General features: G+C 40.8%; 1 protein-coding gene across 8 annotated transcripts in view; it reads right to left on the reverse strand.

The window, feature by feature from the left end:
* The window catches only part of LOC141803457 (sodium bicarbonate cotransporter 3-like), a 49,319-nt gene that overhangs the window by 12,508 nt on the left and 16,945 nt on the right, over nucleotides 1–19,866 (reverse strand). For 3 of the 8 annotated variants that reach the window (XM_074687500.1, XM_074687495.1, XM_074687496.1), the window contains exons 2-13: nucleotides 16,954–17,035; nucleotides 14,400–14,549; nucleotides 12,063–12,201; nucleotides 10,453–10,613; nucleotides 10,152–10,340; nucleotides 8,799–9,158; nucleotides 3,813–3,928; nucleotides 2,888–3,045; nucleotides 2,192–2,279; nucleotides 1,924–2,070; nucleotides 1,524–1,630; nucleotides 407–581 (exon numbers count right to left, since the gene is read on the reverse strand). In XM_074687500.1, coding sequence (XP_074543601.1) covers nucleotides 407–581; nucleotides 1,524–1,630; nucleotides 1,924–2,070; nucleotides 2,192–2,279; nucleotides 2,888–3,045; nucleotides 3,813–3,928; nucleotides 8,799–9,158; nucleotides 10,152–10,340; nucleotides 10,453–10,613; nucleotides 12,063–12,201; nucleotides 14,400–14,549; nucleotides 16,954–17,035 — 1,872 coding nt within the window. Of the gene's footprint in view, nucleotides 1–406; nucleotides 582–1,523; nucleotides 1,631–1,923; nucleotides 2,071–2,191; nucleotides 2,280–2,887; nucleotides 3,046–3,812; nucleotides 3,929–8,798; nucleotides 9,159–10,029; nucleotides 10,047–10,151; nucleotides 10,341–10,452; nucleotides 10,614–12,062; nucleotides 12,202–14,399; nucleotides 14,550–16,953; nucleotides 17,036–19,866 lie in introns of those variants that run through there. The other 5 variants (XM_074687498.1, XM_074687497.1, XM_074687502.1 and 2 more) reach the window with 5 other exon arrangements.

Below are 19,866 nucleotides of genomic sequence, written 5' to 3' on the forward strand. Positions count from 1 at the left end.
AAAATTAAGACAGTAAAATATATTTTTTTCATTTCATTGGATTTTGTGGTATTCATCTGTTTTTATGTTGATTGATTTTTTTTTTAATATACTTTTATTTTATTTTTGACTATTTTTCTCTATTGCTATGACTCATTATCCCTTTGTTCTTTTGTGAAGCACTTTCGGCTGCATGTTTAATTGTATAAACGGTACCATAAAAATAAAGATAATTTGAGTATTGTGTACTTTATGCATATATTTTAAAAAAAGATTGGAGCTTTGACATCATGGTTTAAGAGCGCATGCTCGCTGCACCATAAGTCAACAGGTCATGACAACTACTTTAAAATATCAGAGTTAATGCTTTGATTCCTTTAAGGGCCATAAAAAGAACAAGTGCTAACCCTTGAGAAAGCTAACTCACTATGTTGTTCTTTGTCGCCTCCCCAAGCAGACCTCCAAATGTGATGACAGGGGACATGCAGGCGCAGTAGAGGAACAGGATGGAGGCTAGACACTGCAGGCTGAACGAGTCCCTGACGTCACTCCAGTAGAATGGCAGCTTCCGCTTGATATCCAGGATCAGACCTCCGAATATCCTGAGAGGGAAGGAAGGGTGTTTGAATATATGAGTTTCCAAGTTACTGCATTCATGAAGCAGTCACAACTCTCTTGCGCTCTAAGTAATGAATATATTTTTTCAAAATCAAAGCCCAAAACTTGGATAGCAAGCTGAGGAAGAAAATACTCAGTGTCTTTTTACATGTATCAAAGAACTCCCTGATCACACACCCCTCTCTGTTTCTGACCTTTTTTCTTTTTAACCTACCTTTGAAGGATTCAATTTGCCACCTAGTAATTCCTCATCTCTTTCCCTGACACCACTCATATTGCTCTGCCAAAAGTCTTCATTTCATTACCTTTTTACTCACACCTCAAGAGTATCCTCAAGCCTCCAAAAGCTCTGCTGTCTTTTCCGTACGGACTCCATTTTTATTTATAGCTTTCTTTATATTGGCTTCTTGCACTTCTATGTCCCTTAGTTGCTCTCTTGTAGCGTGAGCCTTTTATAGAAGCAGTTTGAAGGAAGAGTGACTCTGTAAATAATACAGTGCCTCCCAACTGATGTGTATTCATCCAGTGTGTGTGTATGTGTGTGTGTGTGTGTGTTTGGCTGAGGTTTCAAACGAACACATTTTTTTGCTGTGTGGCCTGGCCTCCAGAGATGTGGCGCGAGTTACCAATAAATGTCAGCAACTAAGGTTCACAGAGTACAGTACACAGGTGTCTGCAGAGTGTATAAAATTCATGGTGGTGAAGTTAATATGTTTGTGACATCAAAGAAAAAAAGAAAAAAGCACAATATTTTCCAGTCGTAGACTAACTAAACAGACAACTAATTAGACTCTAAACAGGACAGTAATCCTCTGTATTATGTTAACCTGAAAGGATTTTTTCCTGCAGCCTCTCATTCAACTAGTTATTCCTCATAAGAAGTGTTTTCATAAGTTATAGTAAGTCAAATGATTATTTAAACTCACCTCCCCGTCCTCTGCAGCTCAGGCCCTGCATGGTGGTCGTCCTCTTTTTCCAGCTCCCCGGCTGGAGACGCAGTGCCGTTGAGCTGGGATGGTCTCTTCCTCTTCATCTGCAGGTCAAAGGAAATTAAATCTCATGGGTTTATGTCCATCAAAATTCTTTTGTAGCGATGTTGTTTTGAGTCCATAAGGGGGCACTCTCAGTGTGATAATGATGGTTCCAGGTAAGTGCTTAATGCAACTTAAAGGGAAACCTCCCAGGCAAATTTATGAATGCTTGTTACAGTTCAACAACAGGTCTTTTATATAATTTTAAAACACATCGTCGATTTGAAAGTTTAGAAATAAGGCAGATATGTGTTATTTCTGGAGTAAGAGATGTGAGACATTATGACTCTCTAACCTGAGACGGGACATTCTTCGGAGGCTCAATGCGGATTGTGGGGTCCCATTCTCCAGGAGGGAGGACAGTCACTTGATCGAGGAATTCATCAATCCCAGAAAGGAGATCTGTGCGGTCTTTGGCTTTGTATGCCACATCGTGGAAAATCTATAGAATCACATTTCAAAAGCAGATCTTAAAACACTTCAGCATGAAGTATTTAGTTGGTCACAAAAAACTAATGTGTTTCAAGTCATGTCAAGGAAAAAATAAACAGTTGTTTCTTCACCTCATCTGTCATTAGTGTTGCCATAGATCTCCCGATCTCGTGGTACTGTGGCCCTTTCCCATGAGGACCCAAAAGAAGGAAGAGAAACCTTTGGACGAGACACATTTTTGTTGATATCAAGCATAAGGCTGATCCCACAACCTAACTCACTGTTCTCACTACAGTGATATGATTTACAGTTAACCAAAACCTAGTTTTTCTAGCACTGGTGTTGTAGAAAACCTTTGTTTCAGTCTCTGTCTGAAACGTTTCACTTTAGCTACTGTCTCTTTAAGGCTTTCCACTCCACAAACCCACTTCCCTCTGATTGGCAAGTTCTCTGAAGACCAGATTTGGGGATTTCTACAACATATAAATATATAGCTGTTTGAAACTCAAAACTATGAACATCAAGCAGTGTAAATTAAAATCCGTCTGTATAATATAAGAAAGCACAATACCCCCTCTTTAAGTATGAAATAGATATTAAAGAATTCTCTCCATTTCTTGAAGACTCTGCTTGTTTGCTCAATATGACACCAAATCCTTGAGCTAAATTAGTCCCGTCCGAACCAGGTGTTAACAAATGACTGTGTCAGATCCCTTGAAATTGCTACCAGGGTGTGATAACTAGCCAGAATGTGAGTCTTTAATTCAACCACATCATTTTTTAATAGAAAGCTTATCTGAACATTATTCAATTTCTCATTATTGTACCTTGTGGGCACAGGCACCTCTGTGAGGCCTGTGATAAGGACTGCAGGGGACAGCCTTACAAAGGCAATTATGGGCTTCTCCAGGAAGTCCACTTCTCCCACCAGTACATTGGAAGCTTCGGCACCAGGGGGGATCTTTTTCATGAAATTCATGTCCACCTAAAACCAATTCCCCAAATTACACAGAAGAAATTCAAGAATTAGACTTATAGGCAAGTGTGCATAATTTTAGAGGTGAAACAAAGAAGAGAAAACTGGAATAGTAAACACAGTGTACAAAGAGGCATATGCAAATATGGATGAGTACACAATGTATGCACAAGATGACAGCAGGTCGCTCAGATGCTTTGAGAGTTGAACGCTACATTTGCAACACTAAGTACTGAGCAAAGATTGTCCACTGCTGTGCAGCATTTCTTATATTCCTGAATCAATATCTGTTATGTTCTTTTCTAAAAACAGATCTAAGCATGACAACTTCTTTATCCTTGTGTAGAAAGACTGCGTTCATCCCTCCTTCAGATCCTCTGACTCATATAAACACTGCACCTTGTTTTTGGCAGTCATAATGGTTTTATAATGATATGGCGGCCTGCCATTTCTTTAATGGATGAAGCGCTTTAAAATGGTCGGATGAAAGGGGGCCATGCGAGGGAGGAATCTTCTAAAACCAGACACAGGTACATAATTGTTGGACTTTTTCTGTGATGATCAATTCTCTGTCCATCACAGATAGAGCAATGTCTGAAGATGCCTTTTACTGAGTCCAAAAGAAAAAAAGGGCTGATGGGTAATGTCATGGTGGCTTTCATACAGGCAGTTTTCAACACAGACCGCTGAAGTGTCTGTGGAAGACGCCGATGAACTCATGGGGCCCCTCCACCATGATGGACTGGTTTCTGTGCTCAGTACTGTGCTCAGGTTACCTTGCTGAAGTCGACACTGCTGCTTTCTCTACTGACCCCTGCTTTGGACGGCCTCCTCTCCACTGCCTTGTTGCCGTCCAGGTTGTTGGGGACAGAGTTGGGAGACACCATTGATCCTGGTAGGTACACGCAGAGAGGGGAAGCAGGGGGGGACAAAGCAGTGACGGACAATGTGTAAGTACTCAGGAAGCAAAGCCTGATCTCCAAAACCAGTGTGGTTCACCATGATATGCTGTTTATCTTTCATCTTTTTCTTTATTCTGGCTTTCATTTTGAGCAACACAAAAGAGAGAATTGTTAAGGTAATTTTACACCTGTTCTATGTTCGTGCAGGCTCATCAAACAAGAACCAAATTCTCTGATGTTTTGTTTTCAGCTCTTGGCGAACAAAGCTTGCACAAAATCCCTGAGTCATGCCTCTGCCCACACAGGTTGGCGTTTGACTTTCTTTGCTTTTAATTCGTCTATTTTAGCAGGAAAAAAAACAAATGCTTCAAAGTTTGTTATGAATTACCTTCTTCTGTTTATTAGTCGTCTCTGGATGCAACTAGACAGCTCTATATAGTGTTAATGTGTGAAAAGCACATAGAGCTTCTGGTTAACAGACACAGTTGCCTTGATACACTGTTCCCCAATAATCAAGATGTGTCCACTATTTAACCTGATTAAAGTGATAGTAGCTCTAAATTTTAACACAGAGACTGCTACTACCTCTACCAGAACATGAATTCCTGCTAAATTTGTTGATTTGGTAGAGAACTGCTGGAACACTGACGTCTCTCCACAGGGAGCAGGACATATTTGACAAATGCTGGTTTGCTCCTCGTCTGTTGAGCTCATTATTTTGGCACTTGACTCAGCTCTGCTAAGCCTGAACATCGTCAGCTTTGAGTTTAAGGTGAGAGGATGCATTTGATATGCCTGACAGTTCACCTTCCTCAGATTCCAGCACTTCAGCACCTTATTTCAGAGTGTAATTGGCTGCACACTTCAACATTTGCTTATTTGATTTGAGCCATACCAGATCCAGGAAACGCTAGCACTTGAGGTGACATGAGAGTGGGAGATGAAATGAGGGAGCGATGCATTTGAATCCAAGGATAGCATATTGCATACTATCCTCTGAAATTCAGAGTAACACTTCTTTTACCAGGTTTTCTTTCACTTATTTTCCACATTGACACATTTCTCAGGAAATAACCAAGCCAACCTCCACAATGAAAAAAACAAAAAATTAGAAATATGCCACCTGTTCATATGTCATTACAAATCAAAACGAGAGCACGCGATTTGTACTTGCAAAAATTTGTGATCCATACCCTTGAATTGTACTCTAAAGTAACCCCAGTGAATGCTGGGTAGCTGTGACTGCTGAACAGGAGCATGATTGCTCACATACCCGATAAAGCCTCTTGGAATAAGGGGGGGATTAGCTTAGGTTGCGTCCGCCAACACACTTCATTCAGGAAGGCTAAGCCCTGGAATGCTCCCCCATACTCGCCATTTAAACAGTGGAGCTGTGCTGACTTATTCATATGCAAATACTAACATAAATAACTGAGTTTACACTGTTTATCTGACTCATGTGTGGGGTAGCAGGCTTTGGGGTATTTCTACAGAAATAGAATGATTTATGTTTATGTTATTTAAAGTAATTAAGTGCTACAAATTATACACAATGCTGTCCGAGAATAGAAAAACATGAAGATTGCTGGAAGTCGTATAAATACACAGATTATATAAGGAAACAATTATAATTTAATTTCAATTATAAAAAAAGTACAAACAGAAGAAAAAATTTAAGTTAAAAGACAAGAAGGATTTATGTTTTGAAGCTCTTAAACTGAAAGATTAACAGGAAGTGTTTGCAACAGGGATTCCCTGCACGCATTCAAACCACGGAAAAGAGTTCAGAGAGTTCAGCGTCTGCTTGTTAACACTACAGACCAAAAGGTCAGGTATAACTGCTTCTGTTAGCATCATGTTGAGCTGCACCTCCCCACAAAACTTTTCCCTTGGAACTACATGCATTTTGACTGTCTAAAGCAAATGTAGTACTGGGATGGCAAATTAACCCCTGAAAACATCCCTACCTGAGGGGTAGTACTTCCAGATTTACAGGGACTTTGGGAGGTGGCGCTTGAAAGCTGAACGTTGCTGATTTTATTGCACTCTCCATTTACAATAACTGCACACACAGTGGTGATTCACTTGGGTTTAATAATTCCTAAATAATCGTCTCCTTAGAGCCTGATAGTGTGAATGCGTTTCTATCAGCTCCTGGTGTTACGGTTTGATGAGTGACCCTGCAAACTGGAGACCTTCAGTTGAAAATGTCAGTGGACATAGGGTTTATAAGAGCTGTTGAAACACAGCAGAGGTCTTCAGGGATAAGTCCTAGTTTAGTTTTATATCTGTATATATTACAATTCAACAGGCTAAACACAAGGGGCAACTTCCGCTTGGTAAAAATGAGGCCTATGCAGAAGTGCTAAAAGTTGCTGTTCTACGAGAATCCGCTTGAGGCTGTCTGCAGAAAGACTGGAAGCCATAAAAACAGACTTTTGCAGCATTAAAAAGCATTTTTACAGCCTGGTTCCAATAACGGCTTGGGTCTTAAAGGCTGATTTTACTATCGGTGAGTAAATGTTTTTTAACTCCGGGGTTTAGAAGTTATTAGGATTGTTTGATTGTCATATCAGAGACATAGCTTGGGTCACATGACTGTCAGGCGGCCTGTAGCTGTTCGAAAGGAAACTTACAGCCAGCGTCATATTAAGTGTGGCTGCGTCCGCAGATTGGCTTCATTTCACGGTTACAGGAACAGACGGGTGATGTTGCGGAGGCTACGTCCATGTTTTATGCAGTCTATGGTTAAACAACATGGATGTTAAATAGTGGACACTGTCCAGCAACCCTAGTGACAACAGTGGAGCACTACTGCCGTCAAATCACTTGGAATACGTTTTAAAATCTGTATTCATGAATCATTTTAAATCAACAAATTCATCTTTTAAATACAATTATTTGCCAATGTGTTTGTATCTTTAGCTACGTAACTGAAGGATAAATGTATGGTTAGGAGGTAGTTATGGGATAGACAACCCCGACGGGGAGAGACAGCATCCTTTAGTTCAACCTGAAAGCAAGTCTGTTGCTTGAATCCCAAAATTTACCCAGAATGGCATATTTAGGGGACTTTCCTGTCTGAGTATGTATCTCTGTATAATAATCAGTTAAACTGCAGTTTAAAATCAGGGCTGTCAAACTGCACAGATGCACTGTTATTCAGCAGTAATAATGACTGCTTAAACTCTTTTCTGAGTAATAACCCACACTCTGAAGGCAAGGCACATGCCTCTTGGGAAATTCTGTGTATTTTCCTTGCAGGGGGTACAATTACAGAAGCTTGTCAGCTATAATCAGACCACCCCAACCTTTCAGATTCAGCTCCCACCAAATGATTGCTAGTACTAAAAGGTCCATACTTTATTTCGCCATGGGAATTGCTCCATTTCAAACACATAATCACACATTCATACGCACACAAGGTCTAATAATAAACTGATAAGGTTTGGTTTTAGACTGAGAGGGAGGAAAAGTCACTGTAGTTGCCAAAATGATAGTACATACAGTACGAAAGAGCCACCCTGGTCTCTGGCTTATATTTAGCTATGCTGCTGGCACAAGCTGCCCCCACTACCTCACTCAATAGGGTAAAAGAATGTTTATACTTAGTAATTGATGAGGAGGAAGAGTATGGGTGCCAAATGATGGGATGGAAAAGACAAGGCGCAAGATATCCATGTCTCTTTAAAATAGAGAGGTCACATGGGGATTAAACTCTTACAAATGACAAGATCTGAGACTTATCTCGAAAGCCTCTACATCGTATAACAAAAATATAAGGAAATCAAAACTGGGATAAATCCGTCCAGAACTTTCAGTCCTTTGCATTATCATGACTTGTGCTCTCAGTGTACTACCTATAAAAAAAGGCCTTCAGAAGAAACCTATTTCTGTGAACAGATTGAACAGCAGAGGGCCGCAAAACTAATGAGTCCCTTGCTTTTTCCTGCTAACAAGATCCACACCAAAGCAGTGCATGCAGAGTAAAATCTAGGCCACGTTATAAGGGAGCACCGTAACCTCAAAGTGCACTCTAATGTTCATATTGTGTTGATGACTCATATCAGGCTGATGCCGTGCAAATTCTACCTCCTGAGTGTCGTCAAAACAGAAACCTAATATTTCATTCGTCTAAATTTGTACAAAAACAATAAAAGACCGAGAAAATGTGTGGGAAGACGTGATGCATGAGATATCTTCACTGTGAAGTTATATATGGCTGTGTAATCTGGACTGGCTGTATGTATTTGGTTCAAAGGCTCTTATACCGTGCAGCTGCATATTTTGCCTCACACATACATTGAATAACACAAGCAGACATCCAGACTAATTGATTAAGATTCTGATCTGTATCTAAGTGATCCTCAAGCCATGAACTAAGACGAGCGAGATGGGTTTTTTGTAAGTGGAAATAAAACATTACAGGACACAAGATGCATTCTGGGGCGAAGTATCTAAGAAGACAGCCATGCATCCACGAGGAAGGAGGTGTGAAGGGGACAGTGCCAAGCAAGGCACAGATGCTAAGAAATGTCTTGAAAATGTGAAAGAAGTAAAAGGTCATATGGTAGAAAGAAGGGTAGAGAGGTTAAAATGCAGAAAGATGTTAGAAGGAGGGATTGAAACAAGGTAAGGAGAAAAGCAAGAGTCATGGGGTGGAAGAAGGAGACGTTAGAAAAACTTTGTGGATAAAAAACAGAAGGAGTAGCGTCTTAGCTTGTGAGCCTTGCTGTGAGCTAAAAATGAGATGGCCGCAGGTGGGGAGGGTTGGAAGTTAACGGGAGGCAGAGCTCATGCTAGTGCTAGTGTTCTCTGTTCAAGCCGTGACTCACACTGGCAGGCTACACTGATATTTGCCTTCTAAGGGCAGCAGCTCGAGAGCCTGGGATGCCGAGGATGCTCTCCGAACGAAATGTGGCGATGCCGCCTCGTCCTCTGCCGAGTTTGGAGGGTCGTCATCCTCGGGGGGAGATACCACCACCTCAGGAATACCTTGAGGGCCGGGGCCTGCGCTGTGGGAGCGGGAGGGAGTGGGGGTACTTTGAGGGGTGGTGGGGGAGGATGAGCCAAAGGAGGGCCCAGTGTTGGAGGAAGAAGAGGGCAGGAGATGGTTGAGCAGAACGGAGACCTTGGACTCTTGTCTCTGGTAGAGGTTGGAGACAGAGGAGGCCGCCCCCGGCTTGTGGAGGGAGAGACGTGAAGAGGACAGGCCCTCTCCTAACAGGGGAAACAAATGCACAAAGAGGAGAAGAAAAGGGGGAGAGAAAAGGAGGGAAAGGAATAAGGGATGGAGCAGAGTAGAAAAACACACGAAGTAGGAGTACATCACAGAGATGGTATCAGGAGAGGGGACACAGCCGGAAAGGGGTGGGCAGCAAGAGCGTGGCAGAGGTGTAGTTAGAGAGATTCGTGCTTGCATATACGTGAGCGAAAGCATGGCTGTGTGCAGAAGACACTGAGAATGATTCAGTGAGGCATGTAGGAGGGTCCACGAGGGCCAAAGAACTTGTCTCATTCATCTCCAAACAAACCAATCACGCAACGAGACTGATCAAAGCAAAACTCAAGAGTTCAGAGAGGCCTGCATGCAGGAGAGGATGAGTTAGCACGATGTCAGTGCAAACGTGTGCTCTACACCAACAGACCAGTCATATATCCTGCTTAGACAGACACACATCGTTCACTCTGCAAGTATCACCATCCCCAACCATGGACATAAAATATTCATGTTTGACCTTTCACACCTGTGTCTCAGGTTTAATGATATGAAAATGCAAGCCTGGCAGAAACACAAGCAGAGAAGTAGAGAATTCGACAATTCTTTTGTTCTTATGACTCTTAGATCAGAAATGCACACCATACATTAACACCACTGCGGGCATGCCCAGTCAAAAGAACAAACAATGCTGACTCTGGTTGCAGGTAAAGCAATATTTCCTGCGTGTCACCCTAAGGAGTAAAAACAATCATTAATCCAAAACCCAAGCCAGGCCAGCCATACGGGTTAGCACAGTCATTAGCACCCAGATTTCTCTTTCACTAAGGGGATGACTGTTTCTATGTAGATCATTCTCTAGATTTTACTCACTTTTTACCATCCACCTTCTACGCTGCCATTGAGGGATTTGAACAGTGGATTTTTTAGGAACAGCTCCCCAGTGGTGGAAAATATGGAGGAAAAAGAAATGCGAGCGCATAGTAGGATCTCACCGTTTCTTTCAAGCAAGAGTGGGTCAGAATGTTTCTTGCCTATGTCAGCAATGGAGCGCACTAGAGGGATGCGGTTGCTGAGCTTTCTCTCATTCTGGTGGTGGTGTTTCTTCAGCATGGCTTCCCGCACCTTGTCGCGCAAGTCCTCCCTCAGCTGGCCAGATGCCACCATGCTGTCTATTAACATGTCTGAGAGAGGAAACAGCACGAGTAGAGACATGAACAAAAGAGGAAATTAAAAAAAGTTAACACCTGAAACAAAGATTTCTGGGTCAGTCAACATGTTTTTTTTTTATTTCACCTGCAATTTCCTCAATACTGTTGGCCCTCATATCCAGCATGACTGTGCCATTGAGTATGCAGCTCCGCAGCTCAAATAAGCTGTGTAGTGACAACGTAGCCACGTAGGGTTTACTCCACCTCTCCCCACCATCTTCTACGTCCTCTTCAAACTTCAACCACCTGCACATCAAAACACACACACACTCAGACCTGTATTGACCTATATGGACCAGAAAACAGTTGTATTACAGTTCAAGGAGAACTTTCTAGCAGAAAACAAACTAAAGCAGTATCTCTTCAAACCTATTCTAAAATACACGCCAAGCTGTTTCAAAGTTACAACTTTGAACTTAGAAATCTTTGTGAAATAACCCTGTTGAAGTTATGTAACCCAAGGCTGTGAGAGCCTGTGTTCTTTCACATCAGTACTGTACTACAGATTTGAGAAATAGAAGGAGCGATGTGGCAGCTTTTGGCAGCCACAGACATCAGATCTTCAAAGTCAGACCTTGCTGTTATTTGGAGTTATTTCCCATAAGGAATTAAAATGAATGAATAAAAAAATAAAAAAGGACAGATTTGTGAAAATACTTGTTCATAAGGATTCATAAACAAGCAGCTATTCAAAGTGCTACTTTTTCTTATGTTGTAGAAATTCCTGCCTCCAGAGGGCTGGCCGATCAGAAGGAAGAGGGTTCTCAGAGTAGAGAGTTATAAACAGACAGCAGCTAAAATAAAATAGAGCGTCAGAGACTAAAATAAAGATTTTCTCAAACACCAGTGTGAGGCTACGGTGGTAACAGAGGGACAGAATAATAAAGGCCCATTTACGCTCAATGTTACATACAGATCCGGATCAGGACGGAGCCTTCTGTCAGTGCTCTATGTTTTTTTCATCTGTATTTCTGCACTTTTTCATAAAGCTCCCTGGTACGGGCCAAACTGTACACTGCAAAAAACTGAAATCTTATCAAGTGTTTTTGTCTTTTATTAAGTAAAAATTGTCTTAATATACTCGATATGAGCCACTTTCAACTTATCAATCCAGAAAAATGTCTTGTTTGAAGTTATCAGAGTACAAAAATGAGGTTTGAATGGCTTTTAACCAGTTAAAAAATCTACCAATGGAACAAGAAAAAATTGCTTGAAAATTTCCTTGAGACTAGAACAATGTCTTAATACAAGTAACTTTTCTCTTGTTCCATTGGCAGATTTGTTTACTGGTTACGAGCAATTCAGACCTCATTTTGGTCCTTAAATAACTTTAAACAAGATATTTTTCTGGATTGGTCATGTGAATTTGGCTCATATTGAGTCTGAAAAGGAATTTTCTACTGAAAATAAGACAAAAACACTTGATAAGATTTCAGTTTTTGCAGTGTACAATACTTCTGCTAAAAGATGAGACTCAAATGACAAGTCCTGGAATTAGACAGATTCCACTGAAATGTTTCGAGAATATGTGACGGATAACTTGAAAAAAACACCTAATCAAGCTTTTAAGTCCATGTTTGCAACACAGCTAGAACACAGTTCATTTAACCCCTAAAAAGTGAACATTAGTGCAAAAGCAGACCATACGACATTGCTTTATCTGACATAGCTCTCAAGACAAAGATGCCATCTGACCTGGCAGTCTCCCTCCATTCAGTGGCACTGCCATCTCTGAATGAGAGTTCATCCAGCTCAGTAAAAAGATCATGAGGGACATGCTCCAGGTCATCGTCTTCTGTACCCAGAATGAACTGGACCCGCTGGGATGGTGTGTCTGCACAAAGAGCGAGAAAAAGCCAAAGGTCAGTTTAGCAATGTTTTTATTATGGACCACAATGTACTCCTGATAGTCACACTTTTTCTGTGAATTCAGATATGGAAAATCCTTCACAAAGGAAGAGATACAATCTGATTACATTAAAAAAAGAGACTTAGGGGGATGAACCATAACTCTTTAAGCTATGTTTGAGAGAAAGAGAGTTGTGTGTGTTGCTGGTATTACTGTTTTATATGGCTGAATAGAAAACAAATCTGCAAGCTTGACTAACAAATCCTGAGCAGAAATATGCATGAAGGGATTCTCAAACTTGAGTGCTTCCCAGCAATTTTCTTTTTAGGTCTGGTTGAATAAAAGTTCAGACTTTACAGAAACAAGGGAGATATTGGAGTTTGCCCTAAAGAGGAAGAAATGAAATTTAATGACTGGAAGCAAAAAAGCCCTAAGAGTGTTGTGTTCAAATAGCTCAGAGGTACACTGTGTGGAGGTCAGGTTTGTATATGAACCTGTGAGCTCATCGCATACTGACCTTCCTGCCTCTAATAACTTCATACCTTAGCCTTGGTGATGTTCCAGGCATTAAATATAGCAAACATGACACCCTTTCTTTAACCCTAAAGATTTTTTTTTCTAACACAATCGTGAAAATAATGACTTTGATAGAAAGTTTGTCATGAATTAGCCAAACCACAGACACATAAAATCAGCATTTCATCAGATACATAATCAACTACTACTACTATAACTTCTGTCACATTAGGGGAGTGTGGGAAAAGCTATGACATCTTCAAGCAAGCTGTTAAACGGGGGGGGGGGGGGGTTACGTGCTCTTTCACATTTTAAACATGGATACAAGTTAATTAACCTATGAAAATTTTCAAACCAAATCCCAGAGTCAGTTTGTGAACTGCTGAAAATCGTCCATTCTAAATTTAGCACCAGATCTCCACAAGATATACATGAGACCTCTTGAAATCATGAAATCATTGCATAAGGATCTCTTAAGTGGTATAACACACATTCAAATAGGCAGGCCTCAAACACAAAGATCTGCCCATAGCTCTTTTCCTTGTGGGTTGGCCAATCAGAAGAAAGCGGGTTTGCGGAGCAGGGGGCCTCAAAGAGACAGCAACTAAACCAAGCGTTTCAGATAAAGGCTGAAATACTTGTCTTTTTAAAACACCAGTGTGAGAAAAACAGGACTTTTCAGAGCTGTAAATCATGCAAAGCTTCTACAGTGGGTCAGTATAAAGCTGAAAAAAGAGATGATACCCCCTCTTTAAAGAACTTAAAAAGGGGAATACTTTCCAACACTGCAAAACACATACTTCACAAGTCTCTGTCTTTATCACACCAAATCCATAGCTTGAACAGGAAATGCGGGCGTTTCTCCATGGTATATAAAAATAAATTTTCCTCCAGACCAAAGTGTCTAGATGAGGAAAGTGCAGCAGAATATGTGTCTTTTCCTCTAAGATGCTCTGATTCCTTAATGAATAGAATGAAACACCGACAATAGGTTCATAGTGTTGTTGTAAACCCTCAATGCTCTTATAGTATCGTTCGGGTGTATTTGAGTCTCGCTGCTGCAGTGATTCAGCAGCTTCACACACAAATGTGTAAAATGTCATAGCCTTCAATCAGCGTCAGAAGCAGGTACCCAGTGGCCTTTAATGCCTTTAAGAGCTAAATGTTTTATTCAGAACTGTTCAGGGCTGACACACACAGAGGGCTTTAACAGGGTCGTGCTTTAACCTGGAAATTTATGCATTGTTAAAGAAGGAGAGGATCCAAATCTAATAAACACCTTTCACTCCCTACTTTCCTGTTACTTCTCTGTTAACAAGGCTGCAAGTGACAACAGATATGTACTGGCTCTAGCTTTTTGTGTACATCCAAATTTGTCAGTAAAATACATTTTCCATTTATACCAACAGGCAATAAACCCCACCAATAAAAAGACGCTGAAAGGTAGATCAAATTTAAGCCAGGTCTGTCTCTACTGGATTTTAGGAAGAGTCTGTTTATTGTCTGTGTCCCGTGGGTGTGTGAATAACCACAGTGGAAGGATTTTAAAGGTAGACATAAACAGTGAGATGGAAAAACACCAGAGAAAAGGATTTAGAGACAGAAATAGAATTTAAAAAACATTGGTTAGGCAGCAAATAAAAGGCATCTTAGAAATGATTTACAACCATAAGAAGGGGATTCTCTTCCATCATCCTTTCCTTCCTCGCTGTCTTTTTCTTTCTTCTTTCGATGGTGTTTGTGTCCTCGGTGACGATGCCTCCGTTTGCTTTCCCTTCCAAGGGGAACATGGACACCTACGTAAACGGCTCTGTGACCTGGAGAAAACAAAAAGTACAAATTAAACACTTTTTATGTATAACTTCTTTTTATTTGGAAAACTAGAAGATTCAAATGTAAGAGATAACGTCCGAGAAATAAGTGTGCTCTAATATGTTTTTACATTTCTTTTTGGTGATCCAGATAACCTACTTGATGGAAGCCTCAGTAAAACACTTAACTTTTCACCCCTCAGTTCCCCCTCAGTGTTTCATCCACTTCCCCTCATTATTGTTCCTGCCACACAGGAACCGTGTTCTGAGACGTAAACGCCCCACTTTGCCCTACATTCTCTACCAATAGTCATTTTTCACAGATGAGTCATCGCTCTCTGATTTGAGAGGGAACCCGGGAGTGAAACGGAGACGCAGCGCTCAGAGGAAGGCATGAGCGACATCCGCACGGGCTTGAACAGATGGAGAGAAAGTGAGATGGAGGAAGAGGGAAAGGGAGGAAACAGATGAGATGAAAGAGTGTGGAAAAAAACAGTCAGCTTAGACCAACAGAAAGCTGCACGCTAAAGGGGTGTGAGGAAGGAAAGAGTGAGATATTATTGGAGGATGAAAAGAGTAGGTCAGCATAAAAAATGAGGGCTGGGTTGGAGGAAAGGAGAGAAGAAAAAACAGTGAAGGCTTTAGTGTGGGGATGACAACGATTGTGGTGTGGCTAATTTCTTATCACTTCAATTCGCTTCATCACTTTCCCCTTTCAAGTGTCTCAAGTAAAGCTGTCTCTATAACTGGTCAGAACAATAACCATCTTTCTTAAAACATGAAATGATCTAAAAAGAAGCATATGGTATTACCGGTGACACCGTGTAACAAGTAAATAGTACAGGGGAGTAGCTGAACATAGCAGTTTTCAGCTAATGTTGTCAGCTAGCCAGCTAGCCTGTACCACTTTCTACAGCAACACAAATCTTGTTTCTGGAATTCGTAATGAAGAGAATAGACAAATGGACTGAGGAAAAGCTGAAGACATGATCATTGGACCACCTTGGTATCTATCAGAGCAGTAAGCTGTTCATGGTCTCACACTAAACCTTTCCATCCTTACACCACCTAGTGATTTTAGTTACTTTGGCATACTGTATTAAGTTTAAAGGGGACATACCATGCTTGTTTCTCCTTTTCACTATGCCAGACTAGGGTGCCTGTAAAGCATTTCTGCCCTCAGTACAAGTCATTTAGTTCCTTCATTTCCCCACAATAGCGTTCTCAACATCCTCATTTTAGGCCATTCTGAAGATCTCGTTGAAACGCTCCATTTCCAGAATGACCTCCAGTAACCTCGCAACGTCACAGCCCTTTGTGCTCTGATTGGTCAGTTCTATCAGAGGGGCGGAGGGGGTAGAGCCAGGGGGCGGTTTTTGCAGCATGGCAGTATTTACAAAATCACCACAATGAATGGAGCAGACCGAGCGAGTTTGCTGTTTGCCAAAACTTCACCGTAAGGCATTGATAGCACTAATAAAACGGCAGAGTGTAGGATACGTCCTTTTGTATTGGACCCCGAGTCAGACCCGGACAGTTCTGCAGCTCAGGAGGAAGAAAATCCACCTGGACACAGATCATCTCAGGACGCTTCAGTGTGGTGAGTCAAACCAGTACTGTAACATGTATAGTTTATACGTGGAAATATAGGCAGACTTCACCAATAAACTATTTCTATAACAGGGCTCCATCCTGGTCCTTCACTTTTCTCTGTCTGTTTTATCCATCATGCTGAAAGTGTAGTCTAAAGATCGCTTCTACCGTCAGTTCGTCACTATGTTAGCACTCAGTCAAGTTAGCCAGAGTTAGTAGAGAGCTTTATTTATACTCGGCTCTTGGTGGGTGTATCCCTCAGTGGCGGTTGTGTGACTAACTGACTTCGCAGAGGAGGAGCTGCTTTATCAGATTACTCCAATAAAAAGAGAGGATCCTCGTGTTGTCATGAAGGTCAAAATCTCAAAGCCAAATGTCAATGACCTATTTTCAGAGGCATCAAATCTCGTTCTAGGATATCAGAAAAAATACAATATCTCATTTTTTGAAAATTCAGGGTGAAAGGTCTTGTTTTCAACTTTATTATTTCGTATGTAAGTATTAAATCATGGATCAGCATGATATGTCCCCTTTAAGTCAGGGGTCATCATCTTCACTTGTCCAGGGAGGGACAGATACTCTTATGAAATCAATAAAATGAATGTTGTACTGTAAGTAATATAGTTTTATGTCCTGGCAGCTCTAGTCTCAAGTTACTGGGCCTTGTGTATCAACTTAGTTTGAAGATGAAAAATCATTTTGGCAGGAATAGAAAAGGAAAAAGTTGACTGTCATGAAGGGATTCCAACTTCATGCGAGCCTTCAAAAGGAAACGGTCCCGAGAAATAGAACTCAATATGAGCTGTCTGATACCTACTTTCTAAATCTTCTCTTTCGTAGTTTGTGTGAGTGGTGAAGCTGGTTTTTCCGTGGTCAACTAATGCCTCCTCATCTAGTCCCTGAAATGACAGCAGAGAGAAGGATAGACAGAGAGCAGGGGAAAAAGAGAAACACAAATAATTATGAGGGCCATATACAATAAGTTATTCACACTTTTATTAAACTTTGTAAAGAATCAGAGTGTAGGTTTGTAATAGCAATTCATAACCTGAGTCTGTTGTTGCAATACCAGTGTTGGATTTCTTAGACTTGGGAATATTTTGAGACTTGCTTTTACAGCTCACTCACTCCCTGGCATGGCATGATATTGGATCAGTTGGTGAGGCAAAGTTAGGTGATTAATGTGTTTTTTTTTAATTACTGACAATACCAGCACAATTTCTCACAACTGAAACATTGCAGGCAACAAAAACAGCTCATATCAAGATCTGGACAAAAATATGAATAAGCATGCTTAATGAGAAGTAGAAATTAATATTTGATCATGTTGGAGATGTATCACAAAAGAAACACACGCTGACAGAAGACATTAAATCATTTATCCAGCTAATGAACAACTAATTAATTTGTTTTTTTACCTTCTACAGCAGGTTATAACTGGAATATTATAAGCACTTATCTGTGTGCCAATATCCACTCTCTAATGAGTCTGCATTAAAAAATATTAACCGTTATGGGCTCTGTGATAAACGTTGTGTATAACAGCAGCACCTGAAGGTTAGCAGTGTTCATCTAAATGAAGGATATGACCAGAGAGAAAATAAGTGACCTTATATGGAGAGAAAGAAGGATGGAATCATAGGAGACACAGCTGTCAGGATACATTTCAGCCTACAGACATGTTATGACCGTGCTTTATCACAGGAACGCCTTTAAAAGTAACCACAGAACTCAGACACAGCAGTTATTCTTGTGAGGTAATTTATTCCACAGTTCAAGCCCCAAAGTCTGGTTAATGCCTTTCCGTTGACTCTGCTCAGACTCTACATCACAGTTGCTGTTGCCGTCATTATGTCAATACTCCAGCAAAACATAAGAGGGCGTAAATGATCTGGGTGACCCTCTAGCTATGTTTCTACTCGCTTTATACAGAGGTTTTGAGCAGGTATATCCTTCTGCCTTGCATCAATGCACGCAACAATGGCAGCATCCACTGAAAAGCCACAGGAGAATGATAAAATGTCTTTTTTTTTTAAATGACATTTTCCCGTTGGCATACAATCATCTAGCAAAGCACTCGGAGAGTGCAGACCTCCGCCAAGCATATTGTGATTGTCAAACAACACTTAAGTCCTACTTTAATGTTATACTCCCTTTCAGCAGACTGTCTGCTACAATGTGGTGTTAGTTGCAGGTTTAGTATCCAGAATATAGCCAGGATCTGGATCATACTTTTACATCATTCAGAAATTATTGTGACCTTGTCTTGTGTTGTTTTGCAAAGCAATCCGACCATTTCTATGGAGTATACACACATATAATGAAAACGGCCCATCTCCCAATGAAAAAGAATCCTTTAAAAAAAAAACCTGGATCCAGACGGTGATCCAGATCACCTCCAAAATTTAATCACTTCTTCCTTATCCCATTTTGAATATTTCCTGAAAATTTCACCAAGATCTGTTTGTTACTTCTTGAGTTATGTTGTTCAGACAAACACACAAACTCTCCCCAAAACATAACCTTCTTGATGGAGGTAATTATACTGTAAAACTATTTTCTGTATGTAAGAAGAGTTAAGAGTTCAGCAGCCAAAATGTAGCTGAGAGGTCCCAGTGCCTTCTCTGTGACTCCATCTGTTTGTTTTATAATTTGTGGTACAATTCAACAATCACTCCAAGCAAAGAAGACAAATTTTGCTGATGCCTCTTTGATGTGTTTATTATACTAATTACTTTTCTGCACTTCTTAATATGATGAATTCAAGCATTTAGAAAGAGGAAACGAGCATCTTACGTGTGTTCACATTACATTTAATTGAACCGTCCCGTACAACGTTAGCCAAATCTTTGACCTGAGTTCAGCTGCAATTATAACTTACTAACAAAGCCCACCTCTAAAACTTAGTCCATTTTCAATCTTCAAAAGACAAAAGCAGAGATCAAACCCTGCACCTATTTAACCCACATCCAAGTTAGTCCAATTATTAACTAGCCCTGTTATTAGTAACCCCCTGACTCCTGCCTTTACGTGCCACAACATTTAAGGCAGCCACAGAGACGCTCTCCAATTACAGCGGCATGGCGGCCAAAAACAGAACCAAATGTGCTGAGGGAAGTCCCTGCGGGTCTACATCAAGGAATCAGCAACTGACACCAACACTAACCCAGGCTGATGGCTTAAAAATAATGAGAGGACCAGAAACCTTTGGCTACTTGTTGTGTTATCTCACCCCAAACCTCCATCAATACCACCAGCATCAAGCCAGTCCCCTCAATCAACAAATACAATAAATTAAGCTGCCGTGTTGAATCACTTCAAATGATGCCTGCATGATACACTGCAGGGCAATACTTGTGTTAATATGAGGCATTACGAAACGGAAGGAGCTTAATTTAGACACACATTGATACACGGGTGTAAAAATATCACAGGCTGGCTGCAAGCTAATGCTGCCTCCAACTACAAGACTGATGGCAGACCTTAAGACAAATAGATACCAGGTCTTTGAAGCTAAGTGGCACGGATACAATCCCACTGCATCTTGTAGTCCAACAGTTTTGACGGTTCATGGTTGAATAACAGGCTGAAGAAGAGAGCTTATGAAAAAAAAAACTCTGCATATCTCAGGTGAGTCTCAACAGATCAAAGACCAACACTTCTGGAACATACTTGCTTACATAGGCCCTACACTTATTGCTCCTTAACACTTTGATACAACAAAAGCTTC

This window comes from Halichoeres trimaculatus, unplaced genomic scaffold (assembly GCF_033239565.1).
Source record: "Halichoeres trimaculatus isolate MK-OKI-2021-1 unplaced genomic scaffold, fHalTri1.1 fHalTri1_scaffold_14, whole genome shotgun sequence".
NCBI classification, from domain to species: domain Eukaryota; kingdom Metazoa; phylum Chordata; class Actinopteri; order Labriformes; family Labridae; genus Halichoeres; species Halichoeres trimaculatus.